Consider the following 14,873-nt stretch of genomic DNA (forward strand, 5'->3'; position numbering starts at 1 on the left):
GGTTGTATGTTAACAGGCCAGGAGTGGCTGCTCATCAGTAAAGCAATGTAAAAGGCATCCCAGAAAGGAGAAATGAAGAGAGACAGCTATTCAGCAGTTCACATTGTCACAATAACACAATCCAATGGCTGGGAGTTGAAGCGAGACAAATGAGGCATAAATTTGTAATGGTGAGTCTAATTAACCACTGGAACAGTAACCAAGGAGAGGAGATTGTGGAACTGATGCCACAGTAATGTCTTTCTGGGTTAGGAATTGCTGTGGTGCCATAGGTAGTGGTGCTGAGGGTAGTATTATGGTAGACAGATGTCCATTTAACTTGTGCATCGACTTCATCAGCACCAGAGGCAGCTGCGTGACCAGTGCCGTCTCGGTTGCCGGTGCCGTTGTGGTAGGTGCCATGGAGGAAACATGGCTGGATCTATGTCTCGACTCCTTGGCTTTCGGCTCCGCAGCACAGCTGGTGCCAGAGGTGCTGGGAGAGTCATATGTACTGACTCTCGGGGCTGTCAGCACCGATGGTAGAGATCTTGCAGGGGACCACTTCTTTTTGTGTGACTCCCTCTGCGGAGAACTCAAGGCTCTCTTCCTCTTCTCAAGAGAGGATGGAGCCGTGCTCTTTGCTGGTTCAGACTATGTGAGTGAGCACTTGGTGGAGGACTTTTGGTCATCCTTGTCAGATCCTGGGTGGAGTGACTTCTCCATAAGGATCATCTTAAGGAGGAGATCCCAGTCATGACAGACTCTTGCCTTCAAGTTGTTGCAGTGAGTGCACTTAGATGATATGTGTGCTTCACCAAGGCAACTCATGCACAGAGAAGGTCTGTCGGACCTTGGCATCACCTTGTGGCAGGAGTCGCATCTCTTAAAACCAGGGGAGCCTGGCATGAATATTGAAAGTTCATGTACCTGAGGGAGACAAAACTAAAATAGATGTTTTTTAAAACTACTAACAACTATCTAATTAACTATACTAAACTGGAAGAGAATATATCTAACAAGTATTTCTATCTGTTTAACTATACGAAGAGGAGAAGATGTCATACTGTTCTGAGCTCTGTCTTCAGCCGAGGACGGTTGAGAAGGAACTGAGGAGTTCGGGCCATGAGCACGCTGACCGAGACTCCGATGATCACGAGACAGCTGCTACACACGTGCAGCCCAACCAGGCACTGTTATCGAAAATCTCCAATCAACGGCGCCGGGATGCACCGTCATCTGAAGTGAAGTGGAGCACCCACAGGGACAGCACTCGAAGAAGAATCAATATCTCTAGCTAGTAGTAATTCCCCTGTAAAGGAAAGCCAACCCCTCTGTTGGCCAAGTACGCCAGGTGATTGAGAAACCAAGTCTATAGTTGATACAGATTCCTCAGCACCAGAAAACCTCACTTCTTGGTAGATGAGGCTTCCCTGGGTCCTGCCTGTAAGAGCGGGACAAGAACCCAGTGAGCCAGGCCCAGACATCACCAGTGGAGGAAGGGCATACTACTTTCATAGTATTTACTCCAAAAGGGTCAAATGAGGTATCTAAGGACACTTACATCATATTGGTCCTCCCTCAATCACTGTATGACTTATGCGTGGGTATTATTTAAGAAACTGTATGTATGTGCTGCAAATGTGTTTTAGAATCTGTGCCCAGGCATGGTTGGCAAGCTGGTTTTGCCAGACAAAGGAAGTGGAGTCACCAACCTCAGTTCATATATAAATCAGGCATTGCAAAGCCAAACCAAAGGAGGCCCCATTCACATGTGAAAGTTACCAGGAAAAACAGGTCAACTGGGAAGACATTAAACAAACAGACATTCCAGGAAGGAAAACACAGGGCGTCAACCTGACTCTGGGGACAAAAACAACAGACTTTTGGTTATAAGACAAAAGCAAAAGAACGCCTGTTTTATCCTGCCCTTGCTCAGGTAACCAGGCAGTGTGGTTATACCCATGAAAACAGAACTCAGCCAACCTTGGTTGAAATGCTGCAAGAAAGGGCTTACATGAGAAATTGGTTTAGATAAGATTAGCATAGAATCATAGGACAGGAAGGGACTTTGAGAGGTCATCTATGTCATCTCATAGCAGGACTTAGTATTATCTAGACCAGGGGTTGGCAACCTTTGGCACCCAGCCCATCAGGGTAAAGCTGCTGGCGGGCTGGGCTGGTTTGTTTATCTGGAGCGTCCACAGTCATGGAGCCCCGCAGCTCCCACTGGCTGCAGTTCGCTGTTCCCGACCAATGGGAGCTGCGGGAAGCAGTGCGGACCGAGAAACTGGGCTGATCCAAACCATTCCTGACAGGTGTTTGTCTAGCCTGCTCTTAAAAATCTCCAATGATGGAGATTCCACAACCTCCCTCGGCAATTTATTCCAGTGCTTAACCACTCAGATAGGTAGGAAGATTTTCCTAATGTCCAACCTAAACCTCCCTTGCAGCAATTTAAGCCCATTGCTTCTTGTCCTATCATAGAATCATAGAATATCAGGGTTGGAAGGGACCCCTGAAGGTCATCTAGTCCAACCCCCTGCTCGAAGCAGGACCAATTCCCAGTTAAATCATCCCAGCCAGGGCTTTGTCAAGCCTGACCTTAAAAACCTCTAAGGAAGGAGATTCTACCACCTCCCTAGGTAACGCATTCCAGTGTTTCACCATCCTCTTAGTGAAAAAGTTTTTCCTAATCATAGAATCATAGAATATCAGGGTTGGAAGGGACCCCAGAAGGTCATCTAGTCCAACCCCCTGCTCAAAGCAGGACCAATTCCCAATTAAATCATCCCAGCCAGGGCTTTGTCAAGCCTGACCTTAAAAACCTCTAAGGAAGGAGATTCTACCACCTCCCTAGGTAATGCATTCCAGTGTTTCAGCACCCTCTTAGTGAAAAAGTTTTTCCTAATATCCAATCTAAACCTCCCCCACTGCAACTTGAGACCATTACTCCTCGTTCTGTCATCTGCTACCATTGAGAACAGTCTAGAGCCATCCTCTTTGGAACCCCCTTTCAGGTAGTTGAAAGCAGCCCCAGGACCGACCCTTGGGGCACTCCACTTGATACCGGCTGCCAAATAGACATGGAGCCATTGATCACTACCCGTTGAGCCCGACAATCTAGCCAGCTTTCTACCCACCTTATAGTGCATTCATCCAGCCCATACTTCCTTAACTTGCTGACAAGAATACTGTGGGAGACTGTGTCAAAAGCTTTGCTAAAGTCAAGAAACATCCAATAATATCCAATCTAAACCTCCCCCACTGCAACTTGAGACCATTACTCTTCGTTCTGTCATCTGCTACCATTGAGAACAGTCTAGAGCCATCCTCTTTGGAACCCCCTTTCAGGTAGTTGAAAGCAGCTATCAAATCCCCCCTCATTCTTCTCTTCTGCAGGCTAAACAATCCCAGCTCCCTCAGCCTCTCCTCATAACTCATGTGTTCCAGTCCCCTAATCATTTTTGTTGCCCTTCGCTGGACTCTCTCCAATTTATCCACATCCTTCTTGTAGTGTGGGGCCCAAAACTGGACACAGTACTCCAGATGAGGCCTCACCAATGTCGAATAGAGGGGAACGATCACGTCCCTCGATCTGCTCGCTATGCCCCTACTTATACATCCCAAAATGCCATTGGCCTTCTTGATAACAAGGGCACACTGCTGACTCATATCCAGCTTCTCGTCCACTGTCACCCCTAGGTCCTTTCCCGCAGAACTGCTGCCTAGCCATTCGGTCCCTAGTCTGTAGCGGTGCATTGGATTCTTCCATCCTAAGTGCAGGACCCTGCACTTATCCTTATTGAACCTCATCAGATTTCTTTTGGCCCAATCCTCCAATTTGTCTAGGTCCTTCTGTATCCTATCCCTCCCCTCCAGCGTATCTACCACTCCTCCCAGTTTAGTATCATCCGCAAATTTGCTGAGAGTGCAATCCACACCATCCTCCAGATCATTTATGAAGATATTGAACAAAACCGGACCCAGGACCGACCCTTGGGGCACTCTACTTGATACCGGCTGCCAACTAGACATGGAGCCATTGATCACTACCCGTTGAGCCCGACAATCTAGCCAGCTTTCTACCCACCTTGTAGTGCATTCATCCAGCCCATACTTCCTTAACTTGCTGACAAGAATACTGTGGGAGACCGTGTCAAAAGCTTTGCTAAAGTCAAGAAACAATACATCCACTGCTTTCCCTTCATCCACAGAACCAGTAATCTCATCATAAAAGGCGATTAGATTAGTCAGGCATGACCTTTCCTTGGTGAATCCATGCTGGCTGTTTCTGATCACTTTCCTCTCATGCAAGTGCATCAGGATTGATTCTTTGAGGACCTGCTCCATGATTTTTCCAGGGACTGAGGTGAGGCTGACTGGCCTGTAGTTCCCAGGATCCTCCTTCTTCCCTTTTTTAAAGATTGGCACTACATTAGCCTTTTTCCAGTCATCCGGGTCTTCCCCGGTTCGCCACGAGTTTTCAAAGATAATGGCCAATGGCTCTGCAATCACAGCCGCCAATTCCTTCAGCACTCTCGGATGCAACTCGTCCGGCCCCATGGACTTGTGCACGTCCAGCTTTTCTAAATAGTCCCTAACCACCTCTATCTCCACAGAGGGCTGGCCATCTCTTCCCCATTTTGTGATGCCCAGCGCAGCAGTCTGGGAGCTAACCTTGTTAGTGAAGACAGAGGCAAAAAAAGCATTGAGTACATTAGCTTTTTCCACATCCTCTGTCACTAGGTTGCCTCCCTCATTCATTAAGGGGCCCACACTTTCCTTGGCTTTCTTCTTGTTGCCAACATACCTGAAGAAACCCTTCTTGTTACTCTTGACATCTCTGGCTAGCTGCAGCTCCAGGTGCGATTTGGCCCTCCTGATATCATTCCTACATGCCCGAGCAATATTTTTATACTCTTCCCTGGTCATATGTCCAACCTTACACTTCTTGTAAGCTTCTTTTTTATGTTTAAGATCCGCTAGGATTTCACCATTAAGCCAAGCTGGTTTAACCTCTATCCTCAGAGGTTAAGAAAAACAATTTTTCTCCCTTCTCCTCATAACAACCTTTTACGTACTTAAAAACTGTTATGTCCCCTCTCAGTCTTCTCTTCTCCAGACTAAACAAACCCATTTTTTTCAGTCTTCCCTCATAGATCATGTTTTCTAGACCTTGAATAATTTTTGTCACTCTTCTCTGGACTCTCTCAGATTTGTCCCCTTCTTTCCTGAAACGTGGCGCCCAGAACTGGACACAATACTCCAGCTGAGGCCTAATCAGCGCAGAGTAGAGCATCCTGCATCCTAATCAGCACAGAGTAGAGCATCCTGCATCCCACACACCAACCCCCTGTCCCAGCCCCTTCCTGCACCCTATACCCCTCAGCCCCAGGCCAGAGCCAACTCCTACACCCCAAACCCTTGTGTCTTGCTTACAACACTCCTACTAATACATCCCAGAACGATATTCGCTTTTTTTGCAACAGTGTTACACCATTCACTCATATTTAGCTTGTGGTCCACTATGACCCCCAGATCCCTTTCTGCAGTACTCCTTCATTGGCAGTCATTTCCCATTTGGTATGTGTGCAACTGGTTTGAATTTCACCCTATTTACTTCAGACAATTTCTCCAGTTTGTCCAGAGCATTTTGAATTTTAATCCTAATCTCCAAAGCACTTGCAACCCCTCCCAGCTTGGTATTGTCCGCAAACTTCATAAGTGTACTCTCTATGCCATTATCTAAATCATTGATGAATATATTGAACAGAACAAGACTCAAAACTGATCCCTGCGGGACCCCACTCATCATGTCCTTCCAGCAGGACTGTGAATCACTGATAACTACTCTCTGGGAACGGTTTTCCAACCAGTTTTGCACCTACCTTATAGTAGCTCCATCTAGGTTCCATTTCCCTAGTTTGTTTATGAGAAGGTCATGTGAGACAGTATCAAAAGCTTTACTAAAGTCAAGATATACCACATCTACCGCTTCCCCCTCGCCCCCCATCCACAAGTCTTGTTACCCTGTCAAAGAAAGCTATCAGGTTGGTTTGACACGATTCGTTCTTGACAAATCCATGCTGACTGCTACTTATCACATTATCTTCTAGGTATTTGCAAATTGGTTGCTTAATTATTTGCTCCATTATCTTTGGGTACAGAAGTTAAGTTGGCTGGTCTGTAATTCCCTGGGTTGTCCTTGTCTCCCTTTTTATAGATGGGCACTACATTTGCCCTTTTCCAGTCTTCTGGAATCTCTCCCGTCTTCCTTGACTTTTCAAAAATAATCGTTAATGGCTCAGATATCTCCTCAGTGAGCTCCTTAAATATTCTAGGATGCATTTCATCAGGCCCTGATGACTTGAAGACATCTAATTTATCCAAGTAATTTTTAACTTGTTCTTTTCCTATTTTAGCCTCTTCTGATCCTACCTTATTTTCACTGGTATTCATTTTGTTAGACATCCAATCACCGTCAACCTTCTTGATGAAAACCAAAAGAAAGAAGTCATAAAGCACCTCTGCCATTTCCACATTTTCTGTTACTGTTTTCCCCCTTCGTTAAGTAACGGTCCTACCCCATCCTTGGTCTTCCTCTTGCTTCTAATGTATTTGTAGAATGTTTTGTTGTAACCCTTTATGTCTCTAGTCAGTTTGATCTAGTTTTGTGCCTTGGCCTCTCTAATTTTGTCCCTACATACTTGTGTTGTTTATATTCATCCTTTGTAATCTGACCTAGTTTCCACTTTCTGTAGGACTCTTTTTTGATTTTTAGATCACTGAAGATCTCCTGGTTAAGTGAGGGTGGTCTCTTGCCATACTTCCTATCTTTCCTATGCATGTTAAAGTTAAGTGTGTTATACTTTTGTTATATATGTTACCTGTTATTCTTATTACCTGTGCTCACTATGTTTTAGTGTTTCCCTTAGTTAATAAACTTCCATTTGATTTTACTATAGATTACAGTTCTGTGGTGTTATATTGGAGCTGATGCTTAGTTGAATCAAACAAGGTGGGTGGGTGGGTGTGTGCGCGTGTGTACCCTATTCCCTTGGGAGTAGTGAACCTGGTAATTACTGTGAATGTCCAGCGACAGGGACCAGATGCTACAGGGAATGCTTTGGAGTGGCTCTGGAGTTGGGGTGCCCCTATTCTTAACCTGCAAGGCAAAGTACGGGCTGATAGAGCCTTGGGGAGTGTGCTTGAGTGGCTGAAGGGCTAGCAGGAGCACAGAATTGACATCCAGCTACCACAAGAAACTCCCTCACGCTGGAGGCAGGGGAGTAAGTAGGTGACTTGCAAACCCCCCAAAAGTGTCACACTCTTATCACAAAAATGTCTTTGATCAAACTATGCATAAGCCTTCTTTCTGAAGCAGTGAATTTAATCTGGCACTAGAATTGTGCCAAGTCCCCTTTTTGCCTCAGTAAAGACAGTGCCCATTATTTTTATTAAATTGCAAAAAACTTAATTAGTGCAGAATTAAGGTTGCCCCGTGGTAGCTCTTGTCCTTCCAGAATGTCAATTTCAGCAAAACTCAAATTTATGAAAACCAGGAAATACAGAGTTAAGGTACACAGCTATGTAACCTTACCTCTGCCTCCCTGGAGCTGGCAATAGCCACTGGGAATCATCTGCGTAAACTCCAGCTGCCTTCACTGTGTTAGCTGTAGCTTTATTGAATGGTGAAGGAATAAGTAGAGCTGTGATCATGATCTCTGGGGAGGGCTGTAGCCTAGGAGTCAAGGGATGAGCTCTCCCTGACCCTGTGTGTGTGTGTGTGTGTATCAAATGAAAGAACTGCATGTGTGCTTTGGGAGATCCGGTATGCCTCATTTCATCACTGTGTTGTATAAGCTGTGTCACTGACAGGGCACAGGGATTTTCCTGCCATGGGGATTGTCAGCAGTTAGGTGGGAGATGAGTGTGGGTTGTGAGTTTAAGGAAGGGTAAGTGAAAGTAGAGTGTTTGATGGTACTGTGTGCGGAAGGGTGAAGGGGTCATAAGAAGGTTGAAGGAATTGTAAAATGTAGTAGCTACACTATTCTTTCTGTGGAGTAAGCTAAGTGTGAGAGTTTAAGTGTGAGAGCTCTTGTTCAATACAGGGCAAAGGCAGAGAGAGTATGCGCTGTAATGGGCACCACTCAAAGAGGGCATAGTTAGGTTGCGCGGGTGTGTATCTTAATTCTGTATTTCCTGGTTTTCATAAATTTGAGTTTTGCTGAAATTGACATTCTGGAAAGGCATAAGCTGTATCTAGGCAACTTTAAAACTGCATTAACAAAGTTTTTGCCATTTAATTTCCTAGTGTTTCTAGCAGAAAGAAAAGTTGTTGGTAGACATTAGGGGTCACTGAGGCAGTTGTAATTATCATGTATGTGTAGTTCAGATGCTCCTGAGAATAGGTATTTGATAATAACTAGTTTTTACATTGCACTTTTCATCAGTAGATCTCAAGAAGGGAAATATCGTTATTCTCCCTTATGGATAGGGAAACTGAGGCACACAGAGGTGAAGTGACCCGGCCAAAGTGACCCAGCACTCCAGTGGCAGAGCTGAGAACAGAGCCCAGGTTTTCTAAGTCCCAGTCTACTGTTCGCTCCTCTAAGCCACTCCATTGCTCTGTGATTCCAAAGTGCCCTCCTGCCCCCTGTACTCTTTTTTGCAGTGGGAAGAGGATAATGGTTGTGCTTTGAAATATCTGCAGTGTTTAGTTGCTAACAGAGTTGATGAGAGAAATCTCAGACATAGTCTATGTTCCAAAAACTTGACAGTTTTATTACACGGGTAGTTACAGTAACTTAAAGCATCCAAAAGAAGACTGGTGTTTCTCTCTCCTCACCCCGTCTCCCAACTATTCCCTACAACATACAGCCCTCCCGCCACCGCCTCCAGCTCACCCTGCCCTTCCCATCCCATTAAGTCATTAGCATTTTAGAAGCCTGGTGTGAAACAAAAAATAAAAACACTGGTAGACGCTGAATTTCATAAGCTCCCCCCCCCCCCCCGGGTCTGTATCTCAGAAACCTCTTGCTCAAATAACCCCAAATTTGGCTCACTAATCCTAACTCCCACTCTCATAAAGCACACAAATTTCAAGACAATCTCAGACCCATACAGGTATTGGAATTTAGAAAAATCATCCCTTAAATAGAAATGTTTTCTCAATCTTAATTGTGGAAGAGTTGGTCTTCCTCTGTAATACAGCATGAAATTAATCATCAGTAACCGCCTTACCATATCCAGATCCCCATCAATCCTGAAAGCATAACAGGCTCTGAGAGGTGTGAAGCAGCCCATTCATCTCAGTGTGATTGTCTCAAGTGAATGAGAACACCCCATGGAGATAAATACAGCCTAAAACAATAGGTCTGACACAGAGGTTCTCAAACTGTGGGGGTACACCTCCCTATGGAGATGCCAGTTGCTGTCTTTTGGCCGGGGGATAGCACGGCTGGAGCAGTCCGGACCGTTGCTCTGGCACCTGCACGCTGACTCCTTGGAAATAAAAGTCTGCGTCAGCTTGCACTCCGGCCCCTCTCCCATCTAGGCTCGCACCGGACTGATGCCTGCTACACTACATACCCTGTGCCTCTGCTGTTTGAAACGCTGTACTGGAGTCCAGCCCTTCTACTGAGAAAGGAACTGAGGGCTCTTCACCCAACACTGCCCTATGTACCCTTGCTATGAGGGGCACAAGGACAGATAGGGTGCATGCACAAACTGAGTGGGCAGGGCTACTGAAAGTCTCTGATCAAAGGAACATGAGCACCAATAGGGCCAACAGTCGAAGGTGAACCCATTGTTCAAATGGCCCCAATTTTGGATCAGTAACCGAACCCCACTCCCCCGAGAGATGCATCAAATTTAAAAGCAACCCAAGTAACCATGATGATTTTAGAGCATTTACTGCTAAGCTTTAAACAGAAATCTGATTTCAGCCTTAACTACAGTGGAGTTAGCACTCTGCTATCATTTACTCAGACCCTCTTAGAAGGGTTTGGTGTACACGGCACACAATCTGAAACAGAATGTGCACACAAACCGTAACAGACGAAGCCGCTGGATTTTAGAAGGCTGCACTATTTCAACATGCAATATACAATCACATTTTGTTAACTCTTACTTGTTGTGGGAAACATGTCCGTACGGAATGTTCTGTGTATCCAAAAGAAGGCCCTTCAAATACAGCTGTTGGAAGTTTTAAAACTTCTCTCAAAAACTGATCAAACTTTGTAAATATCATCAATCCATTGGAATCTGACATTTGGGAGAAAATATCTATAAGAAGAACAAAATAAAGTAAAACCTTAGAGTAAATATAAGTTTACTGAAAAATGTATTATGCTTTCCACCACAAAAGTTTTTTTTTTTTTAGTTATGCAATCTATTTCTACTTGTTTACCAGGAACACCCATTTTATATTACTTCTTTCAAAGATACAATATAAAACTGAACATGAATGCACTTCATTTATTATATATCCTCCAGGTTCTCTCCCCACATTCCTATACAATATATTTTTCCAATGTACCAAAAATCTCAAAGCCTAATATGTTGAAGGCAAGACAGGTGAATTTGGGATGTGTGGAGTGTAGTAGAAAGAGAGAGCCTGAAGCATGGTCCTGGTGAAAGGCCTGAATCAAAGTCAGCAAAAATTATGCTATAAGGAATGGTCAGGCCCTGTCAAGAGGAGACGCTTGCCTGCAAGTCAGCATGCAGAACATGAACTCAGCACCAGTGTTGCTGGCATGGCTAAACACCCTGGATGACGTAAACACATTCCAGCAGCCCAGCACAAGCACACTCCAACCTCGCACACGATAAGATGGTTTGACAAAAGTGATGAATTGGCAGAGCCACTGGCCATTATCTTTGAAAACTTGTGGCGATGGGGGGAGGTCCCGGATGATTGGAAAAAGGCAAATATAGTGCCCAGTTTTTAAAAAGGGACGAAGGAGAATCCGGGGAACTACAGCCTCACCTCAGTCCCTGGAAAAATCATGGAGCAGGTCCTCAAGGAATCCATTTTGAAGCTCTTTTTTAAGATCAGGCTTGACAAAGCCCTGGCTGGGATGATTTAGTTGGGGATTGGTTCTGCTTTGAGCAGGAGGTTGGACTAGATGACCCTTCCAACCCTGATATGATTCTATGACTTGGAGGAAAGGAAGGTGATCAGGAACAGTCAACATGGATTCACCAAGGGCAAGTCATGCCTGACCAACCTGATTGCCTTCTATGATGAGATAATTGGTTCTGTGGATATGGGAAAAGCGGTGGACGTGATATACCTTGACTTTAGCAAAGCTTTTGATATGGTCTCCCACAGTATTCTTGCCAGCAAGTTAAAGAAGTATGGCTTGGATAAATGGACTATAAGGTGGATAGAAAGCTAGCTAGATTGTCATGCTCAATGGGTAGTGATCAACGGCTCAATGTCTAGTTGGCAACTGGTATCAAGTAGAGTGACCCAGGGGTCTGCCCTGGGGCCAACTTTGTTCAACATCTTCATTAATGATCTCGATGATGGGATGGATTGCACCCTCAGCAAGTTCGCGGAAGACACTAAGCTGGGGGGGAGGTAGATATGTTGGAGGGTAGGGATAGGGTCCAGAGTGACCTAGACAAATCGGAGGACTGGCCCAAAAGAAATCAGATGAGGTTCAACAAGGAAAAGTGCAGAGTCCTGCACTTATAATGGAAGAATCCCAGGCACTGCTACAGGCTGGGGACCGACTGGCTAAGCAGCAGTTCTGCAGAAAAGGACCTGGGATTACAGTGGATGAGAAGTTGGATATGAGTCAACAGTGTGCCCTTGTTGCCAAGAAGGCTAATGGCATATTGGGCTGCATTAGTAGGAGCATTACCAGCAGATCCGGGGAAGTGATTATTCCCCTCTATTTGGCACTGGTGAGGCTACATCTGGAGTATTGTGTCCAGTTTTGGGCTCCCACTATAGAAAGGATGTGGACAAACTGGAAGAGAGTCCAGCGGAGGGCAACGAAAATTATTAGGAGGCTGGGGCACATGAGGAGAAGCTGAGGGAACTGGGCTTATTTAGTGTGCAAAAGAGAAGAGTGAGGGAGGGATCTGATAGCAGCCTTCAACTACCTGAAGGGGGGTTCCAAAGAGGATGGATCTTGGCTGTTCTCAGCAGTCACAGATGACAGAACAAGGAGCAATGGTCTCAAGTTGCAATGGGGGAGGTCTAGATTGGATATTAAGAAAAACTATTTCACTAGGAGAGTGGGGAAGCCCTGGAATGGGTTACCTAGGGAAGTGGTGGAATCTCCATCCTTAGCGGTTTATAAGGCCCAGCTTGACAAAGTCCTGGCTGGGATGATTTAGTTGGAGTTGGTTCTGCTTTGAGCAGGGGATTGGACTAGATGATCTTCTGAGGTCTCTTCCAACCCTAATTTTCTATGATTCTAATAGAGATGCTTTGTCTAATCAGGAGGAAAGTACAAGGGGAGGTAACAAACATGTCATGAAACATGTAAGGTGATACTTAAGTTGTTTATCCCTGATTGTTTGTCTCAGTCTATAAATGATGGGATACCTCATTTTAACCCTTCGTCCTTACGGGGTAGTGGAAAGTCCTGCGACTTATTAAGCTGAAATTGATCTGGGAAACCAAGGCCATTCTTTGTCAGCAATAAACCTGACCGATTTCCTTCACTATTAGAACGGGTCTTGTGGTCTTATTGGGCAGTTCGATTGGAGCCTGCTGTATAGGCTATCTGGCCAGAGTCGCTGCAGCATGCAGAAAGAACACATGCACGCAGCGCAACATCTGACATGGAGAATGTAGGAACAGTACTGATATTTTTATTAACAATATCTATGACTCAATTAACCTATTCGCTTTGTATTCATACCCACTGGGTGTGAAGGAGTTAACCCCTCTTTCTCTAGGTCCAGGCACATAAGCATGTTAAGATTGGTAACAATAAACAATCAAGAATTGCACAGAGCTGGCTGACAAGGGGGAAATAAACCCTTTCTACAAAATTTTTTGCATTTTAACAAAAAAAGTTTCATCCTGGAGCAGGGAGGAATATCAAAAATGTGAACATTTTCAAGGAAAGGGATTTTAAGGAAAATTGTTTCAGGAGAACTTAAAACAGAATTTTTCAGCTTCCCAGCTGCCTTCAGGGAAGGCTCTGAAAAAGATTTGTGGATCATGGTAGATAATCACCTGAATCTGAGCTCTCACTGCACCACTGTGGCCAAAAAGGCTAATTTGATCCTTGGATGAGTAAACAGGGGGATCTTGAGTATGAGTAGAAAAGTTATTTTTAGGGTTGTCAAAGGATTAAAAAAATGAATTGTGATTCATTGCAGTTTTAATCGCACTAACAATAATAGATACTATTTATTACAAATATTTTGGATGTTTTCCACATTTTCAGATATATTGATTTCAATGACCACACAGAATACAAAATGTACAATGCTCACTATATATTTTTTTATTACAAATATTTGCGCTGTAAAAAAGATACACAAAAGAAATAGTATTTTTCAATTCACCTCATACAGGTGCTGTACTACAATCTCTTTACTGTGAAACTGCAACTTACAAATGTAAAATTATTTTTTGTTACATAACTGTGCTCAAAAACAAAACAATATAAATCTTTAGCGCCTCTCCTCACGTCCACTCAGTCCTACTTCTTGTTCATCCAATCGCTAAGACAAACAAGTTTGTTTACATTTATGGGAGGTAATGCTGCCCACTTCTTATTTGAAAGTGAGAACAAGTATTCATATGGCAGTGTTGTAGCCGGCATTGCAACGTATTTACCTGCCAGATATGCTAAACATTTGTCTGCCTCTTCATGCTTCGACCAGCATTCTAGAGGACATGCTTCCATGCTGATGACAGGTTCTGCCTGATAACGATCCAAAGAATTGCAGACTGATGCACATTCATTTTCATCATCTGAGTCAGATGCCACCAACAGAAAGTTGATTTACTTTTTTGGTGGTTCAGGTTCTGTAGTTTCTGCATCTGAGTGTTGCTCTTAACACTTCTGACAGCATGTTTCACACCTCATCCCTCTCATATTTTGGAAGGCATTACAGATTCTTAAACCTTGCGCCGAGTACTATATTTATCTTTAGAAATCTCACATTTGTATCTTCTTTGCACTCTTTCAAATCTGCAATGAAAGTTTTCTTAAATCGAACAACATGCTGAATCGTCATCCAAGACTGCCATAACATGAAATATATGGCAGAATGTGGACAAAAAACACAGAGCAGGAGACATACAATTCTCCCCCAAGTAGTTCAATCACAAATTTAATTAACACATTATTTTTAATGAGCGTCATCAGCATGGAAGCATGTCCTCTGAAATGGTGACTAAAGCATGAAGGGGCTTGGGAATATTTAGCATATCTGGCACATAAATAGCTTGCAACTCTGGCTACAAAAGTCCCCTGTGAATGCCTGTTCTCACTTTCAGGTGACATTGTAAATAAGAAGCAGGCAGTATTATCTCCCATAAATGTAAACAAACTTATTTGTCTTAGCGATTAGCTCAACAAGAAGTAGGACTGAGTGGACGTATAGGCGCTAAAGTTTTATATTGTTTTGCTTTTTAGCACAGTTATGTAACACACCAAAAAAATCTACATTTATAAGTTGCACTTTCACAAGAAAGAAATTGCACTACAGTACTTGCATGAGATGAATTGAAAAATATTTTTTTTTTGCATTGCAACTATTTGTAATAAAAAGAATATAAAGTGACCACTGTACACTTTGTATTCTGTGTTGTAACTGAAAGCAATATATTTGATAATGTAGAAAAAGATCCAAAAATATTTAGAATAAATTTAAATTGGTATTCTATTATTGTTTGAGAGTGCGATTAA

The 14,873-nt window shown here is 43.8% G+C and overlaps 1 protein-coding gene across 24 annotated transcripts in view; it reads right to left on the bottom strand.

Moving 5' to 3' along the window:
• The window catches only part of DTNB (dystrobrevin beta), a 388,582-nt gene that overhangs the window by 289,091 nt on the left and 84,618 nt on the right, over positions 1 to 14,873 (bottom strand). For all 24 annotated transcript variants that reach the window (XR_012157855.2, XR_013635525.1, XR_012157851.2 and 21 more), the window contains one exon: positions 10,115 to 10,269. Coding sequence is in view for 6 of the 24 variants with exons in the window: in XM_073335462.2 (XP_073191563.1) it covers positions 10,115 to 10,269 (155 nt within the window). In the remaining 18 variants the exon portion in view is untranslated. The remainder of the gene's footprint in view (positions 1 to 10,114; positions 10,270 to 14,873) is intronic.

Source organism: Lepidochelys kempii, chromosome 3 (assembly GCF_965140285.1).
Source record: "Lepidochelys kempii isolate rLepKem1 chromosome 3, rLepKem1.hap1, whole genome shotgun sequence".
Lineage (NCBI taxonomy): Eukaryota > Metazoa > Chordata > Testudines > Cheloniidae > Lepidochelys > Lepidochelys kempii.